The sequence below is a fragment of the Ammospiza caudacuta genome, chromosome 2, assembly GCF_027887145.1.
Source record: "Ammospiza caudacuta isolate bAmmCau1 chromosome 2, bAmmCau1.pri, whole genome shotgun sequence".
Lineage (NCBI taxonomy): Eukaryota > Metazoa > Chordata > Aves > Passeriformes > Passerellidae > Ammospiza > Ammospiza caudacuta.
This window is the reverse complement of record NC_080594.1, coordinates 42070060-42087021: the sequence shown is the minus strand read 5'-3', so window position 1 is coordinate 42087021 and position 16962 is coordinate 42070060. Positions and strand designations below refer to the sequence as shown.

General features: G+C 41.9%; 1 protein-coding gene across 1 annotated transcript; it reads left to right on the top strand.

Moving 5' to 3' along the window:
• Window positions 1-2789: 2789 nt before the first annotated feature.
• On the top strand, window positions 2790-16317 carry LOC131554598 (transmembrane 4 L6 family member 1-like). Its single transcript, XM_058800112.1, has 5 exons — window positions 2790-2968; window positions 6394-6459; window positions 11892-12037; window positions 12807-12993; window positions 13485-16317. The coding sequence occupies exons 1-5, from the start codon at window positions 2798-2800 to the stop codon at window positions 13503-13505; spliced, it is 591 nt and encodes a 196-aa protein (XP_058656095.1). The 5' UTR covers window positions 2790-2797; the 3' UTR covers window positions 13506-16317.
• Window positions 16318-16962: the final 645 nt, after the last annotated feature.

The following is a 16962-nucleotide window of genomic DNA, read 5'->3' as shown; positions in this document are numbered from 1 at the left end:
AACAAGTCACCCAGAAAGGCAGTGGTGGCTCCATCCTTGTAAGTTTTTAAAGCTCAGCTACACAAATCTGTGGCTGACACAGTGACCTAGTGTTGGTGGTAGTCCTGCTTTCAGCAGGAGATCAGACTGGACACCTGCAGAGATCTCTCTCAACCAATGCTTCATTTATGTTCATTCTTTGATTTAAAAAAAAAAGAACCTGGATGCTATGAACTACTAAGCTACTGTATCTGAAAATGAGATGGGATGGTTTTTTGACCAGCCCTTAGCAAACAGACACAGAATTAGACAAGATTGCAGTTTTTCAGCTACTTTAGGGTGGGTGCCAAGCAGGCCTATAATCCACAGTCTTATCAACCCTTACATGCAGAATAATCATGTCACAGTAAACAATAATAAATATTTCTCCAGTTCTTGCTGAAGGTCCTTTTTTGACTGAAATAGAGGAAATGCAGATGGTAGGCACCTTGGGGAGGCTTCCCTGCTTGTCTCAGTGCCAAGGTAGGGTTGAACATTCACATGGTATCCTTGGTAGCCATTTCCTGTTCTTCTATACCTTCAATGCAAGAGATTTCAAATCAGTTTCCCAAGACAGTGGTCCCAAAAAACCCAAGGCATCTGTAATGGATTTAGTGCTGGCTAAACATTACTGCACCCACTAGAAATTATTTACTCATTTCTTGAAATGAGATATGGATTAGGAGGAGGAGGGCAAAACAGGCTCAAAATTTTAAATGGTATAAAGAGAGCTTCATTAACAGAATTAAAAGAAAAATTATAAGAAAATCAGAATAGATCTTCAGAACACTTATCTTCCCTCCACACCCTCTTTTCTTTCCCCCTGACAACATGAAGAGACAAAACTTGGAACTTTTAGTCAGTCACCACTTCTAAAATAATCTTTCTTTAGTTTACTTAGGGAGAGGAGTCTCTCTTGCCATGCTATGGAGACTTTTTTACAAGAAACAGTTTTCTCATGGCTTTAATGTCATAGCAAATCAGCCACCTGAGAAAGGAAAATTTTTGCAGTGTGAAGGTCTTTCTTATGCTTTGAAGCTTTCTCAAAGCTGCTTCTATGGGCTATGTCAGCTCACGGGGTACTATTTTAAGGATAAGCTGTTTTAGCATAAAAACAAAATTTCTTTTTTTTTATCTCTGGGAACAGAAGTTTTTCTTCTTCTATCCCTAGGGCAAAGTTTCTCATCTCTCTTATCTTTTTCTGTTTAAGTCTTTATTTATAGCTTTTTAGCATTTATATGCTTTAGCATGAGAGGGTTTTTTTCATGGACTGCAGATGAATGATGCATTTCTTTATGCACTTATGAATTATAGGGAAAAAATAAAGTTTGATATATCAAAACATATACCTCCACCACAGCCTCACAAAAGAATTTCAGCCTAAGACTAAGGCATCTCCTTGATTCTTTCCCATCTAGTATTTGACATCTTTACTTACTTCAGGGTTCTGCGTTGTTTTCTCTACATGCCTTCACTCTTTTTTTTTCCTGATTTGGGAGAGAATTCGTGTTTGTATGTTCGTTTATTCTTAAGCTTTATCAATTGAAACAGTTTTGATAGTCTTGTAGCATTGACAGGTTGATCTCATTTAGGCTCTGTAATTGAGGAATGGCTGTGTCTTTTGCTGCTGGTTACATGGTCCCCGCCAGCACTGTGCAAGCCACACTGGCTGCCCGCACCACCCCTGTGCTTTTCCTTCATGCAAGGCACCAGAAAAAGAAACAAAACTGCTGCTGCTTTTGTCTTTCTTCTTGCAGCATGGCTGGCTAAAAGTGGCTAAGCAAATCAAGTCTATTGCGAGTCATGCTGAGATAGCGGTGGCCACATGCCCTCAGCCCCATGGCTGCTCCTGGACTGGGCTGGCAGCGACTAGTTTTGGCCCTGGCCTCTTCTGGCCTTGGGACAGTCTCCAGCACTGGCTGCAGGACTACTGCTGGAGCTGGTCTTGGAGTAAAGCAAAGTTTATGTGTGAGCCATGCTGAGACAGCCCTGGCTGCACAGCGCTGTCTCGGCCACACTGACTCCGGCCAAGCATCCCGGCTGCGCGGTCATCCGCAGCACCGGGACATTCTCAGTGGCATGGCCTGGAGGCAGCAGAAATCTGAACCAAGCCACGCGCTGACCCGACCATGTGGGCCATGTGAGCCTGGCCTGGGCAGGCCTGGTCTAGCCGCAAGGGGCCGGCCTGGGCCTGGCTAGTTACCCCTTCAGAGGCTGGGAGCCAAGAGAGCTTCACACGCTAGTCCATCCTTAAATGTATTTTCATAAAGCTGTATCCAGCTCTTCTAAGTGGTTTAAATGGGTGTCAATCTCCAAAACTAGCCCTCTGATTGGTAACGGGGATGTCAATCTTTCCCCCCAACTGAAAACCAGGCTTGGTTAAACCAGGACAGCATCCACCTCCCCTTCCACTCCAGGCCTTAGCCCTGACTGCCAGCGAGGGTATCTGTTTGTGGAGTCATGGTTTTGTGACTAATATTCCCAATGGACAGACAATTGTCCATTAAAAACTAAAATGAAACTCTCTGGTAATTTCCTACCAACACAATTTTAAATAAATTCAATTAAACATCCCAGCCGTGAATAATTCAATTTTAAATAAATTCTCTGAAGGGAACATGGTCTGTTGAACAGGATTATCTGTGTATGTCTTACTTGAACCATTTCTTTCTACAAAATTGATTCTTCTTTTATTAAAGCATATAACTGCTGAAACCTGGTGCTCCCTGCACTGCAGTAACCCAAACCTCCCTGTATCTTTCCTGAGTAGAGAGCTGCCATGTGCACCGGGAAGTGTTCAAAGTGCATTGGGATCACCCTCTTCCCACTGGCAGTATGTGCCATTGTCTCCAACATTCTCCTGTACTTCCCCAATGGACAAGTACTGCAGCTCAGCGAGATAACTGATTTGGTCTGGTTTTTCCACGGCATTCTGGGAGCTGGGATACTGGTAAGGGATGAACATTTCTTGTGAGTTTTGTTCAGTTTTGTTTTAAATCTCCATTAAAAAAAAGGTTATAAAAATGTGTTTTGCATAAACATGTGAACAGCTTAAATGAGAAGATGGGTATGAACTGAGAAAATGCATTTATGCATTTAAGGCATAAAAAGTGTCTAGTCAAAGAAATACAAAACATTCCTGAAATAAATATCAAGACTCCAAGAAGCACTAGGCCTAAGTACTCACTGTGGAGAAGAGTTACACGTGTTCATCCTCCAAGAGTGAAAGCAAAGCTGAGGTCAGCTGGAGGCAGTGAGTTTTCACTATTGTCTGCACCCCTGATTAAAAAAAAACATTAAGGGAAAATCAAAAACGTGTTTCGGCAGGTGTTAGTTTGAGACCCAGCTAACACTTTACAAATGTGGAGTTGCAAATGGCTTAATAAGCTGAATGCCTCCTGTTCCCACACTCCCACCCACCTTCTTTTGGGTTGGATCTGGTTTGAATGTGCTCTTCTATAACTAGTTCTCCATTCCAGGCCTCAGGAAAGATCACTTTTATGTGAATATCCATGTTGCGGAATACTTATCTTTCCAGTTCATCAGAAAGCCTGCTCCCCTTGTGCTCTTTCAATTATCTACCCAAGTGCAGTTAAAAAGCTGAGCAAGTAAAATGCATATGACCAGTACTGGGCAGATGGCAGACTGGCACAGAGCTGGCCAAAAAACAAATGAATCTTAAAGAATAATTAACTTAGAAAAAAATAAATCTCATTCACAGTCAGCCTGTGATGCAGCTGCTGCTTAAGTCTATGGAACGCCTGCAGTGGATCTGGTTCATACTCATATTTCCCAAACCAGAAACATGGCATAAGGTGATTCAATAAACAACTGTTCTCCACCAGCAGCATGTCTGCTTCTTCTTGTGGCTACCACTTGGGCCTATTATTCATGCTGAGCTTGAACATAAGCATGAGTTTGTAGGAGGAAGAAGTGCAACTACATGAGAGACCTTGTGGAAAACTCATATCACTGCAAGCCTAGGAGCCATTGGCGTTCAATGAAAGGAAAGGAAAGATGTTAGGCATGAGAGCGTCACTGGCTCATTGAAAACGTGCCTTCTTTTAAGGCTTCCACACAGACTTGCCTGTGGCCAGCACTACATACATCAAAAATGAGTACAGCTAGTCAAAGGAGAGGAAAAATTTGCATTGACCTTTAAAACACAACATTAGGAGTAATTGATCCGCAAACAATGCTGTTGAGTGTACGTTTTCCAGAAAACAACATGAGAAATGCCCACAGGTAAGGGGAAACAAAGCATTATCAGCAGCTCCATCTTCCAGGTGCTGGAAGCATGGGAAAATGAAGATTGGCTTTTCAGTGTCCTAAGGAGTTAAAACAAGGGAGAGGATGTTCCACAACTGGAGTCTGGTTCATATCCTGACACTACAGTGAGGAAAGATGAAGCTGCAATATGTTCCCCCAAGCACTTGGATTCCTCCCAAAGAAAACTGAGGCAAGCCTTGCCAACAGGTTGCCTGATCTTGGAGAATCTCCCCACAACTAGGATGCAGCCTCTAGAGTCAAGACTGTGGGAAAAACTTCAGAACAGCCTGGCTTAGCTCTGTGAGCCAGTAAATTCTCTACACCTAGGAACTTCATCTGTAGACTGATACACAGATCATCAGTGCCCCCTTTGGCTGAGTAGCCAGCTCCACCCTTTCCTCCTCTGCTGAATTTCTAATGGAAATTATATGACATGGAAACCTCTCAATTTCCTTGTTTCAAATATTTGGGATGTAAAGAGAGTAAGACTGGCTCTATGTGTCACAGTAACGCCTTTCCTCATAGAAAGCCTGTGTGCAACAGAAGGAAATGCCTGACTGAGCCATGGCTCACACACAGCTCTTGTTTTACTGACAGCAGCCAAACCCAGCCAATTCTCATGCCCGTGTCAAAAGGCAGGTGTTTATAATCAGGCACTGCATAAAAAGAAGGCTGCCAAGCAAATCCTTCATCCTGAGCCAGGCTAATAGATGACACAAAAGTGTTTGCCACTTGGATGGGAAACCTCGAAAGAAAAATGACAGCCCTGGAGGAACAGGAGTGTTGGTTTGATGGGCAGAGGTATTAACTCTCCTGAGTGCCTGACACTAGAACACCTGGGCTGAGGCTGCCTTGGGGACCATTTGTGATTATTTAAGAGCGGACTTCCTTGCAGGAAGAGGAACATCTTTTTAACCTCAATGCTCTATTTCTGCAGGCTTCCAGATGCGGTCCAGCCACCACTGCAGGTGCTGTAGGTTGCCTCTAGGGTGTGCATAGAAGGCAACAGAGAATAAATTCTTTGAAAAATATCTAGGTGCCTACAAATCTAAGCAAGTCTCATAAGCATGTCCCAAACTGTTCAACAGAGATATTTACACTACACACATAAATTCCGTGGGCTTTGTTCATCATGACCATTCTGCTCTTCCTGCCCTGCGTGAGAAAAAATCTTGCCAGCATCTAGTTAGGCCATTTTTACAGTTTTTACCTTTTATGTTTGTTTGATTGATTGATTGATTGATTGACTGACTGACTGACTGATTTGGGTTCTTCTTCTTTCATTAACTTTATTGTAACCATTTCCTAATTTTTTTAAATACTCCTTTACTTGTGCTGCTCTTTGAGATGCTTGAACCAGGACTGGTGTGTAGAAACAAGGCAGTGGGAGTGTGCTGGCTGCAAAGCCAGACCCACAAAAGCTTTCTTGCCCTCTGGCTACCAAACTGAAGGCAACTTTTTCTAACTCCAGGGTGCCTGTAAGGCAGCATTATATCTCCAGTCATAGATGGTTACTGACTGCATTTTATTGGTCCAGCTCTGCCTGATAATTACCATGGTGAAAGCTAATGTGAACTGGAAGTTCCCCATTGACTGAAGTCCATTTTGTAGGTTTTCCAGAAATTCAGCACAAACCCCCACTCCCACCCAAACCAAAGTCAGATCTGTTTCAGGAAGCTCAAGGCTGATTTCCTAATCATAATCCAGAGCAGAATGTTCAGGAGGTTTACACTGTCCATAATTCTTAGTCCAGCTATGTATCTTTTCTGGGCAGAATTTCAGTTTTCTCAAAACTGACACATTTTTTTCCAAAGAAAAAACCCCAACAATATTGTGCTGAACTTTTTTATACCCTGAAAAAAAATCAGTATAGCTTCAGCAATCAGAATTGATGTACCAGCAATTTGCCAGACAGCTCTAGCTGTAATCCCACAGTTATTTCTGAGTAACTCTTCAGCAGCACCAGCATCCAAGCAAGTGTAACTCCCAGAGAAGAGACAGAAGGTGACTTGCATTTGAGGAACATGATGCCCAAGCTCTTAGAATTTAAAAAGCACCCTAGCAGAAGTGCTGCACATTAATTCAAAGCCTGTGCTTTTCTTACAGGTTATTTTGCCGGCATTCATGATGCTGGGAGCAGGTGGAGCAGGATGTTGCGCTAACAGATGTGGGGTAAGTGGATATTCATGTGTTGAAATGGCACTACAGAGTTTGTGAAATAGCTGTTGAAATGGCTGCTCAGCAGGTGGAAATGTGCAGTGACAAACCATCACACCTCTGTCAGCAGCCATGTCAGGGAAACGGAGAAGAGGAGCTTGATCTGCAGCATCCCTGGGCTGGGGCTGAGGGCTCAGTAAGCCAACAAGAATGTTGTGATGTTGCAGCTGCTGATAGGAGGGAAATCAGCCAGGGCCAGGGCTGGAGCCCTCAGGCACAATGCTGAGGGCAAAGGGGATTACATCCCATGAAGTAAAATGTGGCTCCAGCTTCGTCGAGCTCCCCTGCACAAGGCAATCATAAAGACTGAGACAGTTGCCTGTTCCTCCTGCTTCCACAGAGTCCTGTTTCCTCTATACCCTTCCATGGCAATCTGCTTTTCCACAGGTTCATCCCTGCTTTTCCCTGTAGGGATACACATATCCCCTATTGGCAGGTCCATGCCAAAAGCGTGAGATATTGCATCTGGCACTGTGGAGCCAGCACTGCTTCCTGCAGTTCTGACCAGTGGCTCACATGTGCCCAAATATTATGCATGTGAAATGTGAAAATCCAATTTAGGCTCTCTGACATCTAAAGAAAGGCCAGAGAGATGTTTTTCTTGATAATTAAGAATATTATAAAGCAACATGTTATAAAGGCATCTCCATTCATCCTCAAGCCCTGGGCACAGACTTCTGTGTGGCTATCATTATTGGCAAGATAAACTGACTTAGAATTTATTTTTTAGTCTGCATCATTCCCAGAAGCAGCCTGGAATGAGAGATTCCATGCAATAAAGCACGTCTCTTCTGTACTCTTCAATTAATATTTAGTCTGATACATGAGAAAACCTTTGCCTCTTTAAAACATTTTACTTAATTCATGATACAGAATACCAAAATAGCATTCTTTATTAGGATGTCACACATTAGCAGACACATCCCAAGGGACATGCCATTACATTGATTGTACCAAATGTCACATGCACAGACAGGATGCTGACAGTGGCCAAGCAGGCCTGTTGCAGAGCTGGGGTGAGATCCTAGGCACCCTGCAAACAGTGCCTGAGCCAGCTGCTTTGCCTGACTTTGGGTGATGTAGAAAGCAGTGATGAAACACAGCTACTGCTGTGGTTCCTATGCTCACTGAATCTGTTAAGTCACAAGGGGAAATCCAGCTGAACTGGGCTGAGTTCACACAACATCTCAGGTGTCTCTTCTCCATCTTTTATCCCAGCCCTAAATATTACAGAGCCAAGAGTCAAACTTCCTCAGGCTGGCTGGTTTCACGCCCCAGCCCAACAACACAGGTGCTAGCACAGTGTCATCCAGCAGCCTACATCCACAGACCCACCACAATCCTCCATTCTCCACCTCCTCTTTCACTGTCTGAGCCATTCCTAGCAGCAGTACATCATTCCAGATACCCTGTCTGCACCTTCCCATCACTGATTGGTTACCTACAAACTGTTCTCTTCTTTATTTGCTGTTATGGAGGAATAAAATAGATGTTAATACAGTACTGTGATATTTTGTAGAATCAGGAGAATCACAGAATCATTAAACTTGGAAAAAAACTCCAAGTTCATCAAGTCCAACCTTCAAATGAATACCACCAGGCCCACTAAACCATATCACAAAGGGGCTGAGGCCAAGTGACAAAGCTACCCAAAGCAAAGTGGAAAACAGGCTCAGTGAGGACAGTCTATCTATGAAAATGCTGTCTTTTTGAACACACACCCCTCTGGAGTCATACACCTCTGTGAGGTGGAAATGGTGAAGCTCTATTCCCAAGCTCTATTCTAAACAGTCTGTTTGAGATGCTCAAAGTAGGGATGAGATGGGGACATGAGCAAAGAGTGAATGGCTGTGAACAACTAAAAACAAGTTTACCCTGCACAGTTCCTGGGGAAGAGTGATTTCCAAACGTTTGAAAAGAGGTCAGTGTTGCAGGGAGATCTGAAGGCTGATGGTCTGCTTCTTTAAGGGATGAAACTTCAGGCAAAACGTGCTTTGTGGAGAGTGGAAGGAAATGCACAGGCATCCAGAGGAGGGGTGCTCAGATGTTAAGGGCTGACTATAAGGGCTGTATTTGCAAGGCAGGGTAGGTATGGTGTGAGGCCCTGGAGAGCAGAGAACTCCTGGGATTGGTTCAAACATCCATAATATCAGCAACCTCCCAGAGAGACAGAGCTCCTTGGGAGGTAGGTCTGGATGGACCTGCTAAGGGTTCCCCACCTACTGGCAGAGAAACAGCCTTCATCGAACTGCTCAGGAGCCTCTGTAATCCAAAGGCAAGTTTGGACAACTTTCTGCTTTGGAGATCTTAGGTATAAAATGATAAATTACACTTGAATAGTCCAAATTGCAGAATTGCTTGTCATAATAAAAATGGGGAAAAAAAGGTTAAAGAATTATTACTGATCAGAATTATTGTTTAATCAAAACATAACATTTTGCTCAGGGCAGGAACTCTGTTCTATTTTATTTTGCACAATTCCTGGTTTAATAGTTTCAGACATCATCAAAGCCTTTACACACTGCCAAAGTATCTTCAACAGTAATAAAAAATAGTACATTTCTCATACTTTTTATTCACTTTAGTAAGTTTTCCAGTTCACAGTGATTACATGCTACATTAAGTTTCTTCATTAATCAACTTTAAATTATTATTTACAAACATACATCAATGGCCTCTTGTCCTTGCATTATGGAGTAATGAATTTGGAAAGTAATAGATTTAGAAAGCTTCAGTGTCTTGCAGCTTAGCACGTACACATCTGAAATTATCCACTGCACTGACATGATGAGGAAAAAGACCCACCCAAAATACAGCTTCTCTCATTGCATCAGCAAACATGTAGTCCAGTATTTCTAAGTCTTCCTTAGGAGTCACTAGTAGAACAAGAATAGCCATAGCAACTTTCGAGACAAACTTAAGCAAAGATATCCAGATAACCAGACAGAATAACTATTCGATCAAAAACAAGTAAACAAAACCAAACAAAAAAAAAACCAACCCAAAAAACATAAAAAAAACCTCAAAACACAAAAAACACTTCCAGACAAAAAACAGAGAAGAAAGAAATGTGTATGGAGCAAGAACCAGAGTATTAAAGAGCAGCACAAGCTGGGACAGGAAGAACTTGGTAACTTCACCAAAGCAGCTGATACAAACTTTCAAAGAATGAATTCTAAGAGTCTTCATCAGCTCACCTGGGACAATTCAATTAAAGGATTGAATAAAGCAGGGAAAATCAGCAAAAATGGTCAGCAAAACATTTCAGGAGTATAGAACAGGTCAACATCATGGGAAACAAATTTCAACACACTCAAAGCATCCCAGCTTAGGCCTCCTGTTGCAATTAAGGACACAAATGAGGAAATAAAATTTTTCAATGAGAACTACTACTAGGAAAAATGCTGAAAGTTTGAGATGATGAAATGGTTAATAAAATCCTTGGATTTTCACAGATTATGAGGCAAGCTTCCAGAAAAGTCTCCAGATCAGTAGATAAAATGAGGAAACACCCCTGCATGTCTAGAAAATGCTGAGGAGAGCCAATCAAACAGTCTGTAGCAAATTCAGACTCCTCTTTCCGTGACAAGTAAAGCCTCTGTCTAGATGATCCTGTACACAGTAAGGGAAATAGCTGGGATGAGACTAGTCCTACAATCAACAGATTCCAAATGAGACAATCATGTGACAGAACACTGTCATCACAGATAGCACTGACAAGTACTACTAGCAGTAACTGCTATCATAAAACATAGTAATACCAAAAGACCATTTGACTTTTTCTTCATAATTATCTTTGGGATGCCCTGTACTGCTACTAAAATGAATTGTTAACATAATTAAGATTCTTCAACCAAGAAGCAGAATGCAGAGTTGAAGTAAATGAGGAAACAAATGGGGAAAAGTGATTCAGAATAGGTAGGAGTTTCAAAGACAGTATCAGTCACTCACCTTCACCACAAGGCATGGTTGGTGATCTTATTGTGAGAGACAGCGCATCAGCTACAACCCAGACACTGTTTTGGTCCAGGACAATAGACTAAATTAACTACATTTTGCTGATAATGGAGCTCTGCTAAGAGGCAATTCAGCCAACACGCAGATAAAGACTAAGGAAAGAGTATCCAGCTTTGAGTTGTTAATCAGTTATTATTAAATAAATCCCATGAGAAATTCCAGCAACTTTTAACTCAAGGATTGCTTGAGAGGCAAAACAATACACAAAATTAGTCAATCCACACACCAGCATCCAGCAAAGTTCTACGGAAAGCTGTTGCCTGGTAAGTTGGCAACAGCATTCACCAGCTTGAATGTGTTCAGAAAGTGAAGACTTTTCAAGGCTTTGTCAAAAAACTCCAACATGGATGGTGGATATTTCCATTTGACTGTGTAGTGCAGTGGTCTGTGGAACAACTGGGACAAGGAGAAGGTTTCTCCCTGTCTTGTGGGGTGGTGGATTTCACCTGGTATTTGTTGGCAGTGGGGAATTATGAGACTTGAGATATTTGGCTTCAAACCTGAGTCATGGATGAGAGTGTTCTGTATGTGCTTCCTTGGTCATGCCATTGCCCTGTCTTTAAGGCAGGCCTGCTGCCTTCTCCCTGCTCCAGGTCCTCCCCTGGCTCGATGGCAGAGTTGTGAACAACCACAAACAGTGATTCTTAACAAGACTATTGAGAAGCCTGTCCCAGATGCACCAACAGTAGCACCCTCCTGGGATTTTTGTTTCTATAGACAAACAGCAACCAGATACATCCCATTCATTACTGGAAAACTACCCAGAATGGAGTAAAGGTAACATTTCTGTGAGAGTGGCTGATGTAAAACATGAATGCATTACATACAATTTGAAGTCACTGCTGGTTTGTTGCCACATGCAGCACAATTCGATTTCTCAACATGAGAAGTGGTAATCACATGTCATGGTGTTGCAAAATGAAGGAAAGCAGCAAAAAGAAAGGCTTTTTTGCATTCCATCAATTAGCAAAAACAATTAATCTATCTTTTATTGCTTTCATACCTGGTTCAGTAGTTGCTTGCCTTTTTCTGTTGGTGCAAGGGCCAAGAAAGGTGAAGAGTTGGAAACGCCAAGGTACATGATACAGAACGATCAATCCAGGATTAGCCTTATACTGGCTTTTGAAAGAAAACTCACCAGATTTTTCATAATTAGTAGCTTAAGCATAAAACTCAATAAGTTCTTTAACATCTAGGAAAGCTCCAAGAGTCAGAAAAAGTCAACTATTTTTTACTCCCACAAATTTAGTAGCAGTAGTATTTCAGCATAAAGTAAGAGACAAGAAAGAGAATTCTTTCTCATTCACTGTGAGTTCTCCATGCTACTCAAACTCTTGTGCACACAATGTTGAAGGTATTTTCCCTTTCAGATGCTGCTGTCAGTGATCCTGTCTGTGATGGGATTTGCAGGAGGAGCATATTGTGTGGTCATCTCTTTGTTGGGGCTGATTGGGGGTCCTCTGTGTGACACAGGTGATGGAGAATACATCTACCCTTTCAGGAATGACACTCTGGAGTGAGTATGGCTAACAAACTCCTCCAATTTTGCTTTCCCTTATCCCTCCCCTATCTTTTTAGAGTGAACTTAGATTTTTCCAAAATGAACTGATGGTTCACCCTGTGTACACATAAACTCACACTTCTGTGAGTAGCATGTTCCAGCTGGTCATTTCTTTGACCAGGGAATCATCCTTGGGCAAATTGCCTGAGTTTCATCTGCTGTGCTTGCCACAAGCCCCTCGTGCAATTTGCACCCCGCTTTCAAAATTCTGTGAGCTGTGACTCCCACTGGAGTCAAAAGGAAATGTTTGCTTACTGTGCCACATTAATCTGTTAAATTACAAAGAATTCAGCCTGCTCCACCTGCTTCTGAAAAGGAAAGCAAAAATCTTCTCTAAATCTAAAAAGCCAACTTTGACAACTATGCTCTTCAAATCAGAGCTAGAGATAATGAATGGACTGGGCTGACATACCACAGCAGGAATGGAGAATGTGGAGACACATTTTAAAACCTTTCTCTTTAGTTATTAACATAATTTTGCCATACAACAAAGAGGAGATTCTTGTGCATGCAACAAAGTACAGATGTGGCTCTCTTCCCTAATTATCAATTGCATCTCTGCAAAGGGAATTCTGGGGAGAATCAGCAGCTTTGACCAATTATAGCACCATTTGAGACTCACTTTGTGCAGTCAAGTTCCGAAAATGAAATGTCAGAAAACAGAGAAAGCATTCTGAAGTTTTTACTTTCTAATACCTTGCCATTTTTTTTTCCTCTATCACAGAGACAATTATTTGTTTAACCAGACAACATGGAGTATTTGCAAACAACCTGAAAACATCATCCTTTGGAATATTGTCCTTTTCTCTATTCTCCTGGTCATTGGTGTGATTGAAGCTATTCTTTGTTTCATTCAAGTCATCAATGGACTCACTGGCTTCATTTGTGGCACATGTATGAGGAGAAGAAAGGTTGGTATGCAGTAAAAGGGTGCTTTATGTTCTTTCCAGTTTTATTTTTCAAGCTCTGGTGATGGTACGTGAGCTGAGAAATCTGCACAGTCCCTGGACAAGTTCCTCTGGGCTGTACAGATGCATTTGCACAGTCTCTTTCTGTCTGTCACATCAAAGTCAGGGATAACCTGATCCTCAGATATTTCTAAACAGCAGTATGACATATTGACATACTCATTGCATGGCTTTATTGCTATTTAAGAAGCCTTTTTGATAAAGTATAATGACCCTCCCCAGCACATGTAAGTGAGAGACAAAAAGTAGAGATTTTTAAAATTGCTCAAATGTAGTATTGTTGTTATTTTACTGAATGGAAGAAAACATCTTTCAAATTTCATTTATCACTATTGCTTCCTTTTCATTGTCTCTTTTCATTGTACAGGATATTTGCAGTAATTCAGATATCCCCTGAAATATTAATTAATCATGTTTCAATCATTGTCTTTCAGACAAACATTTCTGGAATGTGAATGACCTACAAGAAATGCCAAGACAAGCCCCAAAATGCTGATTCACATGCAATAAGGATAGTGCACTGTACTGTTTTATTTATGGGGGGACAACAACAAAAAATATTCAGGTGTTTCACAGGGCAAAATTATTTTTTTATGAAGAAGTCAAGGTGGAAAAGGGGTAGATAATTTCAGTCTGAGACTCTACATTTTCATCTCTCTAAACATACCTGCCAAACCTCAGGTACTGGCAAAAAACATTAATCTGTCTGGCCCTTACTGCTGTACTTGTGTATAAAGCACAACAGTCCTCAGATAAAAGAGCACCACTTGCCCTCTCATGTATGTGGGAAATGGAGCTATTGCTAATGTACACATTTACCAGCTGCATGAAGCAAGCACTCTCTGGCTGATGTAAATAATGTCCCATGTTCCCCAAATCTGACCATGAGCTCACCTGTCTTCTCCTATTAATTTTCGAATGGGGCACTCACAGATTTGAATGAGGATGAGCAGAGAATATATCGAGCAGTGTTTGAGACACTGCAGAGGAACTGAAGAACATGGGTTCCAGCCTCTTTCTGCCACCCTGGAGCCAGATCCCCTTGCCAAAGCCCAGGGCACTCTTAAATTGGCTCTTCAGGAACATCTGAGAGTTGTGGCAGCCTTAGAGGAGCATTTGGGTCAACAGAGGTAACAGGGTTTGCAGCAAGGGTTTAGAAATGTCTGGCTTAACAAAAGGGTGAAGAACCTCACCACCAATTTTGCCTTCATGAAACTGCCTAAGAGTTTCACTAACTTCCACACAGGTCTGTAGGGCTGCTCTAGAATAGAGCACATGGATCAAGGAATTAACTCACCAAACATAAATGTAGTAATTATGTGCAGCTTAGAAATAAATAGAAGATATAATCTGAAGGCAGCAGATTGCATCAGCTTTAGTTTTTTAGCAACTGTAATACCAACCAGGAACTGCATAATTCCTCATCATCACTCAAGAGCAAGCCCTTGATGTTGAGCTAATGTCCATGACTGGGAAGTTTCAGAAAACTCATCATTTCAGTGACTTCCTTCTTGGACAGGAGCTGTCAGCCAAACTGTGAAATAATCTTTACCCATCCTGAATGCATGTAGGCAGCTATGAAAACCTGAATATATTTAAAGCACTTGGAGCCTATTTCTTCTGATTTATGTTTTCTCAAAGTTGTTTGTATTTCTGTGCTGTAGCATGGGAACAAGTTCTTTAAATACATTTATTGCAGACATATGTGGCTGCTTGTGCTGTCCTTTAATGCAACATACAAAATGCTTCACATTCTTCTTTATATAAAATGGAGAAGAAAAGGCCAGTTGCCTAGATGAGGAGCATATGCACTGTGGACAGTAGTTTCACCCCTAGAAGGAGGAAATTTAACCTATAAAATTTAAATGCAACTTCTGTAAAGAAGAAAGCATAAGACTTGCTGAAGTTTGCAGTCCATCACTAGGTGCACCCAAACCTGCCAGGTGGCTTTAAAAGCTCATGTTCTTTGCCAGCAGGGAAGCATGGACAGTGCAACCACATACAGCTGACAGCAAACCAGGAAAAGAGTTAAAGAGGCAGTGAGAAAGAAGGCTATTTGCATGTAGTCAGGTGGAGAGAGGCTCCTTCATCAGCACAGGGGCTCTATGAACCCTTCACAGTCCCTAAATACCTGCCCTTCCTCATCCCTTAGTTTTGACTCCCTTACTCTCAGCTCTGGGATAAAGCCAACTCTGGCTGTGCTAGCACCAGGAGAGGAAGAGATACACACTGACACACCTCCAGCATAGAAAAATAAGTGCACTGTGCTGCTGCCATCTGCTTGTTCCAGGCTGTCCTGCCCTGGGGATGTCAGTGTGCTCCTGGGAACACCCTCTGTCCTGCCAACTGTGTCACCACCGGCCTCACTGATATATGTAAATATTAAATATTGCTATTCTGAACTTATTTTCTGGCTTGATTTGTGTGGTCTGAAGGACTTGTGAGCTCAAACTACCTCCAATAGGAAGATAAATGGGATAACAGAGAAAGCAGAGTTAAATCATCTGACTTGAATCACCATGAAGAAGTCTCTTCTAGGGTAGGCATCAAGATACACAGGTTATGGGGAGAGGCACCCTTCCCACAGCCCACACTGAAAGACATGCTTTAGGCAAGTGGGAGGCACTGCCCTGCTGAGCAAGGTTCAGTTGTCCACCATGGACAGGAACATGTGGTGCTATTTGAAGTGCAGCAAAGAACCCAGACACAAATGTCCAGAGATCCAAGAGTCTCATCTGGAGCTAACAACATGAAGGTGTGGCTTACCAAAGCAAACAGCTGTCTCTTGCAAACACAAGGATGCTAAAAATTCATCTAGTGAAAATACATAAATGTGACTAAAATGAGATTAAATTATTTCAGCTCATGCTTTTTTGGATCTCCCAGACCACCTTTTACATGAAGCAAAACCTGTGCTCTCAGAAGCAACACCTTCTCCAGGAGCCAGCCAGCACACTGCAACAGGGGCAGCTCCTCATGCCAAGCACTGCAGGGAGACCTGCAAACCCAAACTCTTCTGGTGGGCAAGGCTTCAAAATAAAATGTCTGCATAATACTAAATATAATAAAAACTTTGATTTGAACAGGGAGTTGGCCTGACTGAAGACATCATGGTTCAGAATTAGGATTACTACAGATTTTAAATTATTGGTTTTGGGTTTTTTTCCAAAATGAAAAGAATTCTCTCAGGGAAATCTCCTAGCAAAGGAAAAGAGCAATTTTGTCCTTAAGAGGTTTTTTTTGTAATGTGTACATGAAGAACTTAGTAAAACTAAGACACTTATTCTTCTATATCTAACTATTCTCTACATTCATCTATCTATCTATCTATCTATCTATCTATCTATCTATCTATTTTTCTGTATCTATCGACTTTAAATAATTAATAGTCAAAAACTACCCAGACATAAAGACAAAAGTATTTGTGTCATTTTGATATTAATTCACTGTGCAATCACACTACACAGGCTCTGATTGAAGGACTTGAATATGTTAGGTTTGCATCAAATTATCCCTCTCTGTCCTGCCTTTGAAACTCATGCAGGAGATCAGCCACTTGCAATTACACTAACTTGGGACAGGAATAAAACTTTAGACCAAGGACGTAATCTGAAAAATGTAAATGTTTGGAGACCAACAGCCCCGTGTTTCAGCTGTCAGGATCAAGGACACAATCCAAATACCTGGAATGGACACCACAGACTAGTTCATACCCTCTCATCTCAAGAGGAACTGTCAGTTCATTTTGATGCAAATGGCTTAGATGCCTCAGGCCTCAGCACTGTTCTCGATTTTTTGGCTTGCAGAGCACAGTAAACCTGTGACAAGTTGATCCTTGCAGACCTCAGAGTGCCATGGCCTCTGCTCTACTGCCCCAGTCCTGTGCCTCTGCTCCCAGGTGAACTCTTCTGT